At 40.4% G+C, this 13910-nt stretch overlaps 1 protein-coding gene across 10 annotated transcripts in view; it reads left to right on the forward strand.

The window, feature by feature from the left end:
* SOAT1 (sterol O-acyltransferase 1) overlaps positions 1 to 13910 on the forward strand; it is a 61224-nt gene that overhangs the window by 23394 nt on the left and 23920 nt on the right. For 9 of the 10 annotated variants that reach the window (XR_012428192.1, XR_012428182.1, XR_012428184.1 and 6 more), the window contains exon 3: positions 3354 to 3412. The exons of the other annotated variant lie outside the window; for it this stretch is intronic. Coding sequence is in view for 5 of the 9 variants with exons in the window: in XM_045393381.3 (XP_045249316.1) it covers positions 3354 to 3412 (59 nt within the window). In the remaining 4 variants the exon portion in view is untranslated. The remainder of the gene's footprint in view (positions 1 to 3353; positions 3413 to 13910) is intronic. 10 annotated transcript variants of the gene reach the window in all.

The following is a 13910-nucleotide window of genomic DNA, read 5'->3' on the forward strand; positions in this document are numbered from 1 at the left end:
GACTATTCTGTGTTCTTGAATTTCTATATGATTTTAGGATCAGCTTGTCAATTTCTGCAAAGAAGCCAGGTGAAATTTTGGTGAGGATTGCTTTAAATGTATGGAAGAATTGGGGAGCATTGCCATATTAACAATATTAAATCTTCTAGTCAATGAATATGGGATGTCTTTAGACTTATTTAGTTCAATTTTTATTCCATTTTCTTCATGGCACCTTTTATTTGCATCAGATATTATAAAGTCGATGAATTCACATTTTTTTTTTCGTTTTATTTATTTATTTTTTTGAAACAGAGTCTCGCTCTGTTGCCCAAGCTAGAGTGCAGTGGCATGATCTCGGCTCATTGTAGCTTCCACCTCCCAGGTTCAAGCGATTGTCCTGCCTCAGTCTCCCAAGTGTCAGGGACTACAGGCGCACAGCACCACGGCCTGTCAAATTTTTTTTTTTTTCTTTTTTTTTTCTTTTTTGAGATGGAGTCTCATTCTGTCTCCCAGGCTGGAATGCAGTGGCGCGATCTCATCTCACTGCAACCTCTGCCTCCTGGGTTCAAGCAATTGTCCCTGCCTCAGCCCCATAAGTAGCTGGGATTATAGGTGCCTGCCACCATGCCTGGATAATTTTTATAGTGTTTAGAGGTAGGGTTTCGCCATGTTGGCCAGGCTGGTCTCGAATTCCTGACCTTAGGTGATCCGCCCGCCTCGGCCTCCCAAAGTGCTGGGATTACAGGCATGAGCCCCCATGCCCAGCCATGAACTCATATTCTTGGACATAATCTTTGTCATCCTTTGTAATCATTTCTGGTTGAGGTATGGCATTTTTCTTTATTCTTGGCACATTAAATATCCTCTGAGACTTTCTTTTGAACCATTGTATTTTTAAAAACATTTATTGTAGAGATGGGGTCTTGCTACATTGCCCAAGATGGTCTCAAACCCCTAGGCTCAACTGATCCTCGCCACTTGGCCTCCCAAAGTGTGAGGATTTCAGGCGTGAGGCATCATGCCTAGCCTGAATCATTATATCTTTATGATCATTCATATTCGCCCTAAGGCTGTATAACATAATGATTTCCTCCATTATAGTCTGCAGAAATTCCAAGTCAGAAGTATTTGTTGTGGGCCGGGCGCGGTGGCTCACGCCTGTAATCCCAGCACTTTGGGAGGCCGAGGCGGGCGGATCACAAGGTCAGGAGATCGAGACCACGGTGAAACCCCGTCTCTACTAAAAATACAAAAAATTAGCCGGGCGCGGTTGTGGGCGCCTGTAGTCCCAGCTACTCGGGAGGCTGAGGCAGGAGAATGGCGTGAACCCGGGAGGCGGAGCTTGCAGTGAGCCGAGATCGCGCCACTGCACTCCAGCCTGGGCTGGGCCACAGAGCGAGACTCCGTCTCAAAAAAAAAAAAAAAAAAAAAAAGTATTTGTTGTGGAACTTTCCTCCATCTCTAGTGCAGCTGTGGTTGGCTCCCATTTCCAATTGGCTGTTTGGTTGGACCTCTTCTATGTCTTTTAGCCTCTCTATTATTCTCTGTCACTATTGCTCTGGACTATCTTCTGTATAATTTCCTTTGATCTATATTCCCATTTACTAGTACTCTCTTCAGACATGTTTGATCTACTGTTTAATTTATCCATTGAATTTGAAACTTCAATTTTTTTTGTTTTGAGAAATCTTGTTGGTTTTTTTCAAATCTGTTTGGTTAAATGGTTTCTTGTTCTTGCTTATGTTTTCCTTCTTTTTTTCTTTCATTTTTTTTTTCGAGACAGCGTCTCACTCTGTTGCCCAGGTTGGAGTGCAGTGGTGTGATCACGCTTACTGCAGGCTCAAATTCTTGGGTTCAAGTGACCCTCCCACCTCAGCCTCCCAGGTAGCTGGGACTACAGGCATGCACCACCATGCCTGGCTTATTTTAAAACTTTTTTTTTTTTTTTTTTTTAGAGATGGGGTCTTGCTATGTTGTCCAGGCTGGTCTTGAACTCCTGGCAACAAACAATCCTCCCCACCAGCCTCCTAAAGCGCTAGGATTACAAGTGTGCACCCCCACGCCCTGCCTTCCTTTTCTATGTTTTCAAGTTTCACTTTTATTTCCCTTAACATATTAATCATTCTGATCTTGTTTGTCCTAAAAGTAACAATTCCATTATCTTTAGTTTTTCAGCTCTGCATCTCTTGGCTGTTTCTGCTGTTTCCCATTTATTCTGCCTAGTTTCCTAGTATGTTTTATGAAGTTTGACTATTTTGCTTTTTTTTCTTTTTTTCTTTTTTTTGAGACAGTCTCACTCTGTCATCCAGGCTGGCGTGCAGTGGTGCAATATCGGCTCACTGCAACCTCCGCCTCCCAGGTTCAAGCGATTCTCCTTCCTCAGCCTCCCGAGTAGCTGGGACGAGCTTCTCCTTTTTATGGTAACTTTATCTGTTGGAATTCTGTACAACCTTGATTGATACTGTAATCTTCCAGGGAGGAATTTCACTTGTGTCTGCCAGTAGCCTGGAGACCCAACCTGGATTAGCTTTAGAACATATTTATCTTAGATTTTTCAGACCACATAGATAGTGTGAGTTTAGATTGCAAATTCTAGTGAGGGGGTTATGATTTCTTGGGGCAAATTTTCCCTCTCTGCACAGCATTGAGTAGAGACAGACACATTTCCTTCTGTTTTGGTTTCTTTCTTAAACACTGAAGTTGTAGCCTTATGTGTGGTCCCTAGCTTTATGTGGCAGTATCCTGTTAGACTTCCCATTTTGGGCAGGCCCTAGACTTTGCCATTTTGTACAGTAGTGTCCTCTGTGTGTACTATTCTACAAAAATACTGTACCCTCTGTTGCTGTCCGTGTAGAAGGTCAAGGTTTCTAGGATTTGGCGAGAATGCTTAGATTTCTCATATGTCCCCTAGAATTCCAGTTTCACTTTCCTTCCTTTCTTCCTTCCCTCCCTCCCTCCCTCCCTCCCTCCCTCCTTCCTTCCTTCCTTCCTTCTTGCCCTCTGGATTTATGCTAGCTTGGCAATAACTTTTACAAGGTTTTCAGTTTTTAATATTTTACCCAGCATCATAGTGGTCTCAATTGTAGAATCTGTTCAGGGAATCTAATTTCCCATGGTGTCAGCATTGGCTCTATAGCATTGCATAATTAACATCGTTGTAATTACTGTGTGTACATTTACTCGCTTTGTTCTTTGTATTTTTATGTATAAATTTCCTTCTAGTTATTTTGACCATGCTGTCATGTTTTATGGTCGTACCATAGTTTACGCAGTTACTTTTGTATTTGTTTGTTTTTAACTTTATGATTTAGATAGTGCTACTAGGTAGCTGTATCTGTCAACTTAAAAGTCGTGTTTTTTTCTTCCCGTAGGTCGAATTGACATAAAACAGTTGATAGCAAAGAAGATAAAGTTGACAGCAGAGGCAGAGGCAAGTAACTCCCTCTTCTAGAAACAAAAATGTAGAGTTTTAGATAGAGTTTTGTTTGGTAACATTTTTAATGCTAAATTGCTCAGATAATTATTTAAGCAATTCATCAGTTGCCATTATCCTGTGGAACAAGAAAATAAGATCGGCTGACTTGTCATCCTGCATAAGGATCCAGATTGCCTTTTTCTCTCCCATCTCTATCACTGGCATTTTCTGGCACTTACCAGCAAATCTTGGTTTTAGTGACCCATGGTTAATAGTTGGTAAGTTGATAGGATTGAATAGTCTTTATTAGTGCTTTATGAAAGTATCTGTCATGGTTCACAGTAAATAGCAGCCCTCCAATAAATGTTGAATCTGAATCTAGAAGTAGATTCCCTGTCGAGGAAATAGAAATAACCACTCGAAAAAAAAAATAATGAAATCATTTCAAGTGGGGATAAATAGTTCTACAAACCAGAATTCCTCAGTACCCTCAGGAAATTGTAGAGGGCAAAGAACTTTTTTTTGAAAAAACGTTATGATCCAATACCTGGATGTAAGTTGACTTAATCCAAAGCAAACTCCTGTTTTCCCAAGGAGAAGATCACTTCCAAAATTTATTGGCCAGTTTGACTGTATAAACATCCAGTGATGAAGATGAAGTAGCCCTGTTTATTTAGTTACGTGCATATGTACATATACATTTATAGAATAATCTCAATTTAGAAATATTTTTGTAATCATATTTCATGAAATGTATGCCAGATTATTTAAGCTCACTTTGATGTCAACGTCTTTGTTATTATCAGACCTAGTTTTTCAGTTATCATCCAAGGCCAGGGGCGTAGTATTTGTACTTTCATCTAATTTGTTCGCAGTCAGTACTGTTTGAGTCCAAGGATGATGCTGTCACAGCAAATTTATTAAAGAACATATTTGCTTAACATTAAGAGATCTATGCTGTCCTCCTTCCATCATCCTGTAGGCATATTTGTGATGACTACAATGTAATCCCTTATGGTACTGCTTTATAAAGTAGTACTCAAAAGATTTATTTACTGCACTTGAAATTGTGGGTATAGACTCCTAGTTAGTAGGGTGTTAAACTTTATTTTTCCTAATTCCATTAAGTTACCTGTGTAAGCCTCCAGCACTACAGTGATGAAGGTCATTTCTGGTGAATGTCTTTTCCAATTAGTGCTTTGTTTCTCCATCATAAGAGATTGTTTAATGATTTGTTATGCAACTTCTTATCTGATGACTAATTTATAATTTTGGCTAAGAAAATAAAAATATTTAATTTATAGACACATGCTAGTTTTTTTTTTTTTTTTTTTTTTTTTGAGACATAGTCTCTCTCTGTCACCCTGTCTAGAGTGCAGTGGCACGATCTCGGCTCACTGCAACCTCTACCTCCTGGGTTCAAGCAATGCTCCTGCCTCAGCCTCCCAAGTAGCTGAGACTACAGGCACATGCCACCACACCTGGCTAATTTTTTGTAATTTTTAGTAGAGATGGGGTTTCTTTTATTTTTTTTCAGCCCAGAGGTGTTTTATTTTTCTTTAACCCGTATTATGCCATGAATTCATGGGGAATAGGTTCCAGCAGCTCAGGCTTCTTCCCATTGGTTCTCACAAAGTGTGCTTCTCTGGGTGGAGCAGGCTGGCGCTTCAGTTGAACCCAGGTACCTTTCTCTTTGGCTTCTTTCTTTTTCTGATCATTTTCCTTCACGCGTTTCAGGAAGCTGTCTCAGCTCTTAGAGTGCTTAATGTGCTCAGTATGCACATCAATTCTCTTGGCAAGAATCTTGCCCTTAACTTGTTTGTTTACAACAATGCCAACAGCATGCTGGCTGTGGACAACAATGCCAACAGCATGCTGGGTGTAGACATTGTAGACTCCTTCAGTTTTGCCATGGTAACACTTGTGGGGCATTCCTTTTTGAACAGTACCCATTCCCTTGATGTCTACAACATCACCTTTCTTATAGATTCACATATACGTGGCCAAAGGAGCAACTCCATGTTTTCTAAAAGGCCTAGAGAACATACATCGGGTGCCTCTCCTCTTTCCCTTTGTGTTCGACATTTTGGTGAATTACTGGAAGATGGTGGTTCCGGCCTAAAGGGCGAGATGGGGTTTCACTGCATTAGCCAGGATGGTCCCAATCTCCTGACCTCGTGATCCGCCTGCCTCGGCCTCCCAAAGTGCTGGGATTACAGGCATGAGCCACCACACTCGGCCTAAAATAAATTTTGTTTTTGTGGTTTACTAGAGTGTTTCTGACCCTTCTTATTTCTCTAGTCAGGCAGGATACCTACATTTTTGTTATTCCCTTTTCTTTTTTTTTTTTTGAGACGGAGTCTCGCTCTGCCACCCAGGCTGGAGTGCAGTGGCCGGATCTCAGCTCACTGCAAGCTCCGCCTCCCGGGTTCACGCCATTCTCCTGCCTCAGCCTCCCGAGTAGTTGGGACTACAGGCGCCTGCCACCGCGCCCAGCTAGTTTTTTGTATTTTTTAGTAGAGACGGGGTTTCACCGTGTTAGCCAGGATGGTCTCGATCTCCTGGCCTCGTGATCCGCCCGTCTCGGCCTCCCAAAGTGCTGGGATTACAGGCTTGAGCCACCGCGCCCAGCCGTTATTCCCTTTTCAATTCTTCCTTTGTCCTCTTTTGTTCCTGCCCTTCTTATCAAGATCACAAAACCTTATTATGTTCTATTTGTGAGGGAAAGTTTCAAATAGGTGAAAAGTAAGTCTGTCTCTGCTGTCATTCCTCTATTGAAAAATCTAAAGTGGGAGGAGAACTTTTTCCCATACAGAATCACAAACCCAAAGGCGAGAGGGAGTTTGGGGTAGAAAGTAGAGGTTTTAGGGAAAAGGGGTAGAAAGGGGTGGCAGGAAGAGAGATAATGGGAGGATATTCCAAGGATTTAAGTTAAAACTTTTTAAAGAATATTCTACTTGTCTGCTTTATATATTAATAAGACTATGAAATCTTTTAGCTTGGTCACTTAGGAGGATTAGAAGAAGAAAGTAATGAATGAAGTAAGGGAAAAGCTGAAAGAAAGGCGGACCTTGGTTTAGCTCGTATTAATATGTGTATTGTGCAAGTGACATAAGGGTTGCAGAGTTGTACAAGACTTGTTCCCTGATGTTAAGGGAAGTACTGGCCGGAACAAAGGTAATGGTGTTAGAAAACTTACACTGTACATATTTTAGGGCACTTAATGGGCATCTGTGTCTCTATTGGGGCACAATGGCAAGAAAAAGTTGAAAAATTGAGGCTAGATTATAAAGCATTTTTTCTCAACTTTTATGCCCTCATTCATGTAGCTCTTTCTATCTGAAATTCCTTCTTTCTCCATCCACCAATCAAAATAATGTATATCCTTCAAATTTTAGGTCAAATCTTGCTGTTTCTACAGTTTTCTGAATATTCCAGTTGAAATGATGTCCTCTCTACTCTATATTCCTAACTACTTAGTTTATACCCCTGCTATATACTCTATATGTATTAGACCGTACATTATTCTGAATGAGTCACCAAATGTCATTTGGTGAACTTTAGGTGATTTGACTTAGAAGTTTCAAAATTGTCAATTATTTGCTGTCTAATGAGATTGACTATTTTACCATTGTTTATTAATCGTAATTTTTTTTTCTTTTTTTTTTTTTTTGAGACAGAGTTTTCACTGTGTTGCCCAGGCTGGAGTGCAGTGATGCAATCTCTGCTCACTGCAACCTCCGCCTCCTGGATTCAAGTGATTCTCCTGCCTAAGCCTCCCCAGCTGCTGGGATTACAGGCATGTGCCACCATGCCTGGCTAATTTTTGTATTTTTAGTAGAGGCGGCCTTTCACCATGTTGGCCAGACTGATATTGAAACTCCTGACCTCAAATGATTCACCTACCTCGGCCTCCCAAAGTGCAGGGATTACAGGCGTGAGCCACTGCACCCAGCCAATTGCAATGTTTTTGAACAAGATATAGTAGGACTACTGTTCTGATGTGAAAGTTCAGGATGGCATATAGAGTTTGGAGACAGTCAGAATTGATAGGGAGCTGTTGTAATATTTTAGTATTTTAGACTGAGGAAACAGATAAGCCAGTAGGAGAAGGGACCTATATTTAGAAGTCCTCTTACAGGCTAAGCTTTTATACTACGTACTTTATATACATAATTTTACTTAAATCATCCCATTTATAAGAGATCTCTAATTGCTCACATTTTTTTAGTTGTTGCTTTATTGGTTGACATTTACTAACATGGAAGGACTTGAGATAATAAGTATGTGAACATTGTTCAGAGCCATGAACTTGGTTTGTTTTTTTCACATACTAATTCCTTTTCTGTTGTGGGTTTTTACAAATAATTTTTAAAAACTGAAAGTTAGGAATCTTTCTGGTCATTTGTAATTTGTGTCATGTTCCTCCCGGTTGTCACTTCATCTTTCCTTGATCTTTAAAGTGAGAGCATTGCACTAGTTGTCTCCAAGGTCCCTTTTAGCTCTAAAGGTTTATGTCATAATTGTGTAGCTGACTAAAGCTTTTTCAGAATTCACTGCTTGTTATTGTAAAGGAAATAGTCGATAAATCTCATTGACTGCTGTTTCAGCTTCTCAGAACTAGAGTTGTCAGGTAAAATACAGTATGTCCAATCGAATTTGAATTTCAGATAAACAATGAATACTTTTTTAGTAATCATGCAATATTTGAGACAGACTAAGAAGTTATTTATCTGAAATTTAAATTTAAATATAGTGTCCTATATTATTTGCCAAATTGGGCAACCAGCAAAGAACTCTGAAAAGTTAAATGTGTAGATAGAGGAGCTCTTATTAAGGACAGGCGTGAAGAAGTTCGTCAAGCATTGAGCAAACCTTTTGGTCTAAAGGGAAGAGGGGTGAGGGAAGTGATGACGTGAGTGTGTTGAAATTAGTGGTTTGAACTGACTGAATCTCTTAAGGTCTCTTCAAGGTCTAACATGGTTGTTAAAAAAAGTTTTAAGGATGTACTTTTTATCTAATGCCAATGGGGTCATACAAACTTGTGTAACTCTGATTATGACCTTTTGAAATCATTAGAATTGTGTTGTAACAAGACTTTAAAAGATCTTAGAACAGTCCAAGGGAGATTCAGATGAGTAAGTCCCAACCAATTTACATTAACAATTTAATTAGCTTTGCTTTTGTTGTTGTTGTTTTTAATAGAGACAAGGTCTCACTATGTTGCCCAGGCTGGTCTCAAACTCCTGAAGGCATAAAAGAAAATATATTCAAATGATATTAATGTATCTCACAGAATCTTAGGAGAAGATGAACATTCAAGCTCTGGAAAGAGTAAGGATTTTAGTAGGAAGAGTTTAGATACTTTAGATATTTCAATATAATAAAGTTTCCACTCACTTTCTTTCAAAGCTCAGAACATCAGATTTATTATAAGAGAGATAATTGAATTTTGGCCAGAAGGACAAGGTCATATAGTATAGCCCTGGCCTGGACATTAGATGCCTGTCTTCGGTTCTGAGAGTAGTTTTCAGAGAAAAATGAATATGTTAGGAAGGGCAAAGGGAATGCCTTTACTAATTGGTGTTTGTTGAACTTTTGTTAACAACTTTATAGAGGGAATGTTAGGTCTCATGTGAATATTAGAAGGATGAAAAAAATTACTTTCTATTTCTACTTCTTAAAAATACATTTTTGGGCTGGGCACATTGGCTCATACCTATAATCCCAGCACTTTGGGAGGCCAAGGTAGGTGGATCACTTGAGTTCATGAGTTTGAGACCAGCCTGGACAACATGGCAAAACCCTGTGTCTATAAAAAAATACAAAAATTAGCTGGGCATTGTTGTGTGTGCCTGTAGTCCTGCTACTCAGGAGGCTGAGGTGAGAAGATCATTTGAGCCCAGGAGGTAGAGGTTGCAATGAACCAAGATGGTGCCACTGCACTCCAGCCTGGGTGATAGAGCCAGACTTTGTCTTAAAAAAAAAAAAATTGTAGCAACATATTCTGTTTGCTTCTCATATAGCATTTCAAATATTGTTTTTTCACATCGGTACCTTATGCTATTGTCCAGCAATTAAATGATCAAACTGTGATGAGTAAGAGTCAGGATACAAAAATTAGCTGGGTATGGTGACGCATGCCTATAATCCTAGGTACTGGGGAGGCTGAAGCAGGAGACTCGCTTGAACCCAGGAGGCAGAGGTTGCAGTGAGCCGAGATCATGGCATTGCACTCCAGCCTGGGAGACAAGGGTGAAACTCTGTCTCAAAAAAATAAATAAATAAAAAGACTCAGGTGTCATGTCTGCAAATAAGAGTTTCTCGCCATGTTTTTTCAGTCATTCAAGTAACACCTTCTAAAAAAGTTTTTGGGTCAGGCATGGTGGCTCACACCTGTAATCCCAGCACTTTGAGAGGTTGAGGCTGGCGGATCACATGAGTTAGAGACCAGCCCAACCAACATGGTGAAACCCCATCTTTACTAAAAATACAAAAAAATGGCCAGGCGCGGTGGCTCAAGCCTGTAATCCCAGCACTTTGGGAGGCCGAGACGGGCGGATCAGGAGGACAGGAGATCGAGACCATCCTGGCTAACACGGTGAAACCCCGTCTCTACTAAAAAATACAAAAAATTAGCCAGGTGAGGTGGCGGACGCCTGTAGTCCCAACTACTCGGGAGGCTGAGGCAGGAGAATGGCGTAAACCTGGGAGGCAGAGCTTGCAGTGAGCTGAGATCTGGCCACTGCTCTCCAGCCTGGGTGACAGAGCGAGACTCCATCTCAAAAAAAAATAAATAAATACAAAAAAATTAACCAGGTCTGGTGGTACATGCCTATAGTCCCAAGTACTCTGGAAGCAGGAGAATCACTTGAACCCAGGAGTTGGAGGTTGCAGTGAGCTGAGATCATACCACTGCACTCCAGCCTGGGTAACAGACCATGACTTCATCTCAAAAAGAAAAAAAAAAAAAGTTTTTGGATGGTGCTTATCTATTGATTTATTGGCCGACTGCTGGAGAGACAAGTCTAAGTATTTTCTGCTCAGAAATCCTTTGATTATTATATAAGTTAAGAATGGGTTTTGCTGTAATAGTGGACAAAATAATAGGGGCTTATACAAAATTAGTAATTTCTTTTTCTCATGTCTACAATTCAGAGGTAGGAGGTCCATAGCTGGTACTGACTTCATGGTCCTCAAGGACCCTAGTTTGGTTCCTTCTAGTTCCCTACCTCACCATTTGTAATTGCTTGATGGGTTCTTCTTACCCTCAGCACAGACAAAACCAATGGACTGAGACAGTGGTAATGCAGTAGAGAAGGAGTTTAATGCAAAGCTAGCCAAATGGAAGGACAGGAGTTTATTATAGACACCAGCCTCTGAGAACTCAGAGGCTTGGGTTTTTATGGATAAGTTGGCAGGCAGGAGTCTAGGGAATGGATGCTGCTGATTAGTTGGGGTTGAAATCATAGGGGTGTGGAAAACAGTTCTTACGCACAGAGTCAGCCTCTGGGTGGGGGGGTCACAGGACCGGTCATGGGTTTAGGGGGTAAGCTGGTCAGTTGCCAGAATTCAAAGATCAGAAAAACATCTCAGAAGATGTTCAGGTCCCTCCCATAATCCTAATCTTGTGGCATTTCTTTAGTGTTACAAAGGTGGTTTCAGTTCCCAACGAGGGACTATTACCTCCTTACATCAAAGTTGAACTATGAATTTATCCCAGAGTTAGATTGGCCTCTGCTCAGGAATGAGCGAGGATGGCCAGCCTGTGAGGCTAGAAGCATGATGGAGTCAGACATGCTAGACGTCTCTCACTGTCATAGTCTTTGCAAAGGCAGTTTCACATTCATAGGCTGTGGTCCTCCTCGTTGTCCAAATGGCTCTAGTCGTTTCATCTGAGTTCCAAGTGGCAAAATTGACGGAAGGAAAGGAGTGAAGGTAAGGAACAGGTATCTGCTGTCTGTTAAGGAAATTTTCTGTGGACTTTGACAAACTTTTTCCACCTGTATCTTATTGGCTACCTAGGTGCAAAGAGAGACTGGGAAGTTTATTTATTCTAAGCAGTCATAGAAATCAGGGATTCTGGTACTAAGAAAGGGGTAGGCACTGATAGGGTTGACAGATAACAGTTTCTACTATGGCTGTCTATTTTTCTTTGCTGCCCCAATCTACTGGCCAAATTTCACCTTTTTGCTATGCAAGTGTGGCCATACATTTTTCTGATATTTTCCTTTCTGCCTTTCCTCATTTTATTTAAATGCACAAGTGTAAGAATCTCTAGTCTATTTTGAAGAATTTTGGGAAAGTCAGTTTATTGTGCTTTATGATTTCATCACTTACAAAAGGTAGACAGGTACCTGTCCTGTTGCCCTTGAATGTTTAGCAGTTCGATTTAATGAATGCCTATTTGGTTTCTTTGTCTATCAGGTACTACATTAAGTGCTGGGATTTTAAAGAAATTGTATTTTCTGTTCTCATACTGAGAACACTATATATAAAATGCATGAGCAAGGAGAACAGTGACTTAATTAGATACCTTAAAAATGTTCTTTGGCCAGGCACAGTGGCTCACGCCTATAAACCCAGCGCTTTGGGAGGCCAAGGCAGGCAGATCGTTTGAGGCCAGGAGTTCGAGACCAGCCTTGGAAACATTGTAAAACCCTGTCTCTACTAAAAATACAAAATTAGTTATCAGTTAACAAAAAGATATGGTGTTTAAAATCAGTTGGGTGGGGGGCAGACAGTGAGATGCCAAAAAGCAGTAATATATAGAATTTCGAAGTAAGTGCAATGAAGGAAAAGAATGAGATTCAGTAAGAGAGGAGAATAGAAAGAACTTTAGAGTGAATTATCAGGAGACCTTTTTGAGGAGTCAATTTAGTATAAGTCCTAAGCACTGTATTACCTGTCCCATTGTGTTACTTGTTTTGCTCAGAAAGGTCAGGTTTCTGGTACCATGCCACCAAGATTAAAAGATTCTCTGTGCAAAGACAGGCAGCAAATCAGAGAAATAATTTTTAGACTATCTATAATATGACCTTGTGGAGTTAGACTATAATGTTCTTTAAAACCATTTTTGAAGAAATTGTGATCAAGGGACCTACATTTTTTTTTTTAGACACTGAAAATATTATTTACTGATTGGTTTACTTTGTTTTTTTCTTTCAGCATACTTTAAGATTGTTTTATGTCTCTGTACCTTTGAAAGAGTTATTTACCCATAAATGACCCTGACCTTTTTTCATTTCAGTACTCAGTCCAAAGTAATCTTTGCCTGGAAGCCTTTTTAGGTAGAAGAGTTATCTTTCTAAAATGCAAATCTGAACATGTTTATAAATCTTGTACTTAAAATGTCATTGGCTTCCAGATGTCTTTAGGATAAAATAAATTCTTAAAATGGCTTAAAGGTCCATGATCTAGTCCCTACTTGCTTTCCCAGCCTTATCTCTGATCATTATCATTTGTTTCTTTAACTATGTGTTCCAACCATAGGGTCTTTGTATCATGGTTGATCCTTATTCTTGGGATCTTAAAGGTTATCTAATTCAGCTGCTTATTTAATACAAAAGGTTTCCTTAAGCTCTAAAATATAGTTTACTGGATAAGCACCTTTTCTAGTTTCTAGTTAACTGCCTCCTCCCCTCTTCCCCTTCTCCCTTCCTTCCTTCTCTCCATCCATCTGTCATGGTGCGAGGGCTGTCAGAGTCCACTGGCTGCATGAAATTAATATCAGTAGATATGAGATTGAAAAGATAAGCAAATTAGAAAGCCTCAACATTAACCTCAACATTATTTTCAAGTTACTGATACCAGACATTATTCAGATTTATTAGTGATCACATACTGAGTTCTAATTAACAAGTTTCATGTGATAGAAGGCAGAAGTGGACTGTTTCTTATACTGTATTTCTTAATATTCCCTCTTACAAAGGGAGTAACAATAATAAGCAGTCACTCGTTATTGTCATCACTGCTAGGATCTGTGAAAGGAGGAGATTCAGGAAACGTAAGCATCCACAGAGCAGAGTTCTTTCTTCCTTGTGCCCCGGTGGCAGCACCTTCTATCAACTTTAATTCCTCAGAGAAAGAGGAGAAGGGCATTAGGAAATGAACATTAGGCATGTAATTATAATGCCATGTAAAGGAATGTGGTAGGTTTAGTTACCTGTTAACAATAAAAGCACTAGGCCGGGCGCGGTGGCTCAAGCCTGTAATCTCAGCACTTTGGGAGGCCGAGACGGGTGGATCACGAGGTCAGGAGATCGAGACCATCCTGGCTAACACGGTGAAACCCCGTCTCTACTAAAAAAAAATACAAAAAGCTAACCGGGCGAGGTGGCGGACGCCTGTAGTCCCAGCTACTCGGGAGGCTGAGGCAGGAGAATGGCGTGAACCCGGGAGGCGGAGCTTGCAGTGAGCTGAGCTCCGGCCACTGCACTCCAGCCTGGGCGACAGAACAAGACTCCGTCTCAAAAAAAAAAAAAAAAAAACAATAAAAGCACTGAATGATAGG

The sequence above is a fragment of the Macaca fascicularis genome, chromosome 1, assembly GCF_037993035.2.
Source record: "Macaca fascicularis isolate 582-1 chromosome 1, T2T-MFA8v1.1".
Classification (NCBI taxonomy): Eukaryota; Metazoa; Chordata; class Mammalia; order Primates; family Cercopithecidae; genus Macaca; species Macaca fascicularis.